The 3,918-nt window shown below is 41.3% G+C and overlaps 1 protein-coding gene across 1 annotated transcript; it reads left to right on the forward strand.

The window, feature by feature from the left end:
* Window positions 1–1,263: 1,263 nt before the first annotated feature.
* LOC137430768 (zinc finger BED domain-containing protein 5-like) lies at window positions 1,264–3,259 on the forward strand. Its single transcript, XM_078782697.1, has 4 exons — window positions 1,264–1,298; window positions 1,476–1,962; window positions 2,047–2,598; window positions 2,720–3,259. The coding sequence occupies exons 1-4, from the start codon at window positions 1,264–1,266 to the stop codon at window positions 3,257–3,259; spliced, it is 1,614 nt and encodes a 537-aa protein (XP_078638823.1).
* Window positions 3,260–3,918: the final 659 nt, after the last annotated feature.

Here is a 3,918-nt window from a genome sequence, read left to right on the forward strand (position 1 = left end):
CGGAGAGGAAGATGGGATGAGAGGATAGGGGTTGGAAGGCGGTGAGACTGAGGTGACGATGGGAGCGGGCAGGCTGGGGGTGGGTTGATGGGAAACGGTGGGATGAAGGAGAAGCTGAGAGGTGGAAGCATTGAGGGGTGGTTTGGGTTGAAAGCTTTGAGGGGGTGGTTTGGGGGAAATCTTTGATGGGGTGGGATGAGGGGGAAGTTTTAAGAGGATGAGGTGAGGAGGAAACTTGAATAGGGTAAGGTAAGGGATCTTGGTACTTGGTAAGGTAAGGCTTGAATATGATCAGCAAAACATTGTCAGGGTGGGGTTAGCGGGGATGCAGAAAAAAGGGACAGGAAGTGGAATGATGCTGGAGAGGGGAAATGTCAGAGGGGTGGGGTTGGAAGGACCAGGGAATAGAATATTGTTGAAAAGGCAGAAAGGACAAAATGTTTGTAATGAAAAGGAGAAACAGGATGACAAAATAAGCTAAAAGCCGAGACGATTAAGCTCCAGCAATCCAAGAAGGCCACGGCTGTACGAAAAAACGAATTCAACAAATATTAACAACAAGGTGTGATTTATCGTGGAAAATTTCAATAAAAATACAAACTGAAAAACATGACGGATCTGGTTCAGAAATTGTAACTTTGATTCAGACCCTTCAGACCGCTTCATACACATTTAAGACCCTTTACACTTTTACACCATGTAGACCCTTTAAAGACCCTTTAGACTTAGACCGATATTAAATTAGATCTCTGACACTCCTCTAGACCACAAAGACCCTTAAGATTCCAAGACCCTTTACACCCCTTAAGGCTGTTCGAAAATTCCGCTCGGGGGAGAGCGGGGGTGGGTGTATCTCCAAGCATTACAAAGCATTACTGGGGGTGGGGAGGGTGTTTTCAATGGTGTTACCTAAAGCCATTAACCAACAAATAATTTGTTTCATTAACCAACAAAACGAATATTTTATGACAAAACAAGTCAGACGATGACCGATATAAAAGTGAATTTCGGATTTTAAAAGTGAAAATCAGACGATGATACGGGTACCCTGCTATGTCTATTAACTACATATGGTGTAAACATGAGTTGGACTGTGAGTACATATATTAATTACGTACTGTGTGAACGTGATTTGGACTCTGAGTAAGTTTTTTTTACTTATTATTGAAACTTGAATACGTCTAGTGATTTCATTACATACTATAGGAATGTAACTTTCCCTCGTTTAGACCCCCTACACCATGGGTTGCCAATCAGTGGGCCATGGCCCACTGGTGGGCCAAAAGCACGTTTTCCAGGTGGGCCACAGAGACTGCCCAATATTTGCCCAAATAATATAATCTTTTCACGCACAAGGCCTAAAACAAGAGTTCAATTCTGTGTGTGTTGGTGGTGGCCAGTGGTAGCCACCCACTATTCCCTACATATTTTTTTAGTCTTGTTTTTTTTGTATTTTTCCTTTTTTTATTTTCCAGAAACCCTTCTGAAATGACAAAACGAGGATATGATGAGCAATACATAAAGTTTGGATTCACATCCTTACATGATCAAGGAGAATTAAAGGGACAATGCATCCTGTGCCAGAAAGTTCTTGGAAATCAATATTTGCAGCCATCGAAGTTGAAGTTCCATTTGGAGAAGATTCATCCACATCATCAACATAAGGATGTGGACTTCTTCAAGCGAATGGCAGAGAACGTGAAGCGCCGACGCTTGGATCAAAGTGGAACATTATTCCAGCAAAACAAGCGTCTTACGGAGGCTTCTTATGCCGTCAGCCTCCTCATTGCACAACAGAAGAAACCTCACACAGTCGGAGAGACTCTGATCAAGCCATGTGCTCTGAAGATGGCTAGGATTCTGTTTGGAGAAGAAGCTGAAAAAAAGTTCAACAAAATCTCTCTGTCAAATAATACGGTTCAAAGGAGGATTGCTGACTTGTCTGGTGACATAAAAGAACAGGTGATTGCTGAAATCAAAGACGCTGCATTTGGATTGTTCTCAATTCAGTTGGATGAATCCACAGATGTTTCATCCTGTTCCCAGCTTATTGCCTTCGTTCGGCATGTGAAGGGTGATTCCATCAAGGAAGAATTCTTATTCTGCCGTTCTCTCGAAAGAAATACCAGAGCTGTGGATGTGATGGAAAAAGTAACAGAGTTCTTTGACCATGAGGACCTGAACTGGCACAATCTCTGTGGAGTGTGCACCGATGGCGCCCCAGCTATGCTAAGAGCAAAAAGTGGCTTCCAAGCGCTTGTTCGAAATCTATCTCCAGGCATCATTTCTGTTCATTGTCTGATTCATCGGCAAGCTCTTGCTTCAAAAACCCTTCCATCTCATCTTCAGGATGTTCTTGAACAAGTCATCAAAATTGTGAACTATGTGAAAAGCAGTGCTTTGAATTCCCGACTGTTCAAGCAATTGTGCACAGAAATGGATTCAGAGCATAAGAACCTGCTTTACTACACCAAGGTGCGTTGGCTATCAAAAGGAAATGTTGTGGCACGAGTGTTTGAACTCCGAGAAGAGATGCAGAGTTTCCTACAGATGCAAGAAAAGCACAAACTTGAAGCTTCCTTCCATGAAATGCTGTGGGTCTTTCGCCTCGCATACCTTGTGGATATTTTTGATCAACTGAACAGACTGAATCTATAGCTGCAAGGAAAGGGAACAACTATCATTCAGTTCATTGACACTCTCAGTGCCATTTATACAGAAGCTTGAAAACTGGAAACGAAAGGCTGAGGAAGGGAACTTTACCATGTTCGAATCTATTTCAGAAGTCACTATTAATGAGCCGTTGGATCCTGGCATTGCAAAGGATGTTTTGACACACCTCAGCTGTCTCCGAGAAGAATTTCTGCAGTACTTTCCAGAAATTGGGAAAGAAGGACTGGCGCTCATGAGGAATCCTTTTCTTGTTAAAGTCAGTGACGTCCAGGATGACCTGCAAGATGAACTGATTGAATTTCAAAATGATTCTGGATGCAGAGATGTCTTTGAAGCTTCCTCTATCTCTGAGTTTTGGCCAAAAATGATGGGAAGCTACCCGAACATTGCAAAGGAATGCCTTCGGAAACTCCTGCCCTTTGCAACAACTTATCTTTGTGAATCAGGCTTCTCAAGGTTGGTGCAGCTGAAGACAAAGGCTCGGAACCGCCTTAAATGTGAGGCAGATTCTAGATGTGCGATTTCTACAACAGAACCTAGGATTTGGAAACTGGTGCAGAAAATTCAGGAGAACATCTCTCATTAAAGTAGCTTTAGGTTAAACTTGTTTGAGGTTTTTTTTCAATTGGCAGATACTGCAATGTTTTGTGTTACAGCCCACAAGCAAAGCACCCTGGAGATGAGTTTTCCAATATTTTTTATTTTCCTGATTATTATTGCAATGTGTTAATAGAGTTTCATTTCTTAATTTAAAATAAATATTTGTTTTTTATGGAAAAGCCTTGAAGTCTGAAGTGTTAATTTGCCTTTTCAATTGATGTTCTTGATGTTCTGTTCTAAAAATATTTTTTGCAAGACTCGCAAAAAAATTCTCGCAAAAGATTTCTCCTCCTTTGTCACAAATAAATTTGCTTTACTTCACTTGCATTAATTCATTTCACAAATAAATTGTTCAAGTGAGAAATATTGTTCCATTAAATACTCTGAAAGTCTAAATTGAATTAAGTTGTGGTTCTTATTGACATTTCTTTGGTTTCAAAAAATTCCTATGATCCCCACTGAGCCATGACATGTCAGGTCAAAAGCCAGTTGGGCCACATAGCGAAAAAAGTTGGGAAACACTGCCCTAGACCTCTAGGCCCTTTAAAGACCCTTTAGACCACTTAGAACATTCACACCCCTCAGACGCTTTAGAGCCCGAAGACCCTTTAAGGACAATTAAACCCTTTAAATAACCATTTGACC

Source organism: Myxine glutinosa, chromosome 7, assembly GCF_964187855.1.
Source record: "Myxine glutinosa chromosome 7, kmMyxGlut1.1, whole genome shotgun sequence".
In the NCBI taxonomy this organism is placed as follows: Eukaryota; Metazoa; Chordata; class Myxini; order Myxiniformes; family Myxinidae; genus Myxine; species Myxine glutinosa.

Excerpts from the sequence above, each read along its gene's own strand:
- LOC137430768 (XM_078782697.1), top strand. The coding sequence starts at position 1,264 with ATGGCCCACTGGTGGGCCAAAAGCACGTTTTCCAG. Across the intron at positions 1,299-1,475 it reads GCCAAAAGCACGTTTTCCAG|AAACCCTTCTGAAATGACAA; the intron begins GTGGGCCACAGA and ends TTTATTTTCCAG. Across the intron at positions 2,599-2,719 it reads CCTTCCATGAAATGCTGTGG|AAGCTTGAAAACTGGAAACG; the intron begins GTCTTTCGCCTC and ends CCATTTATACAG.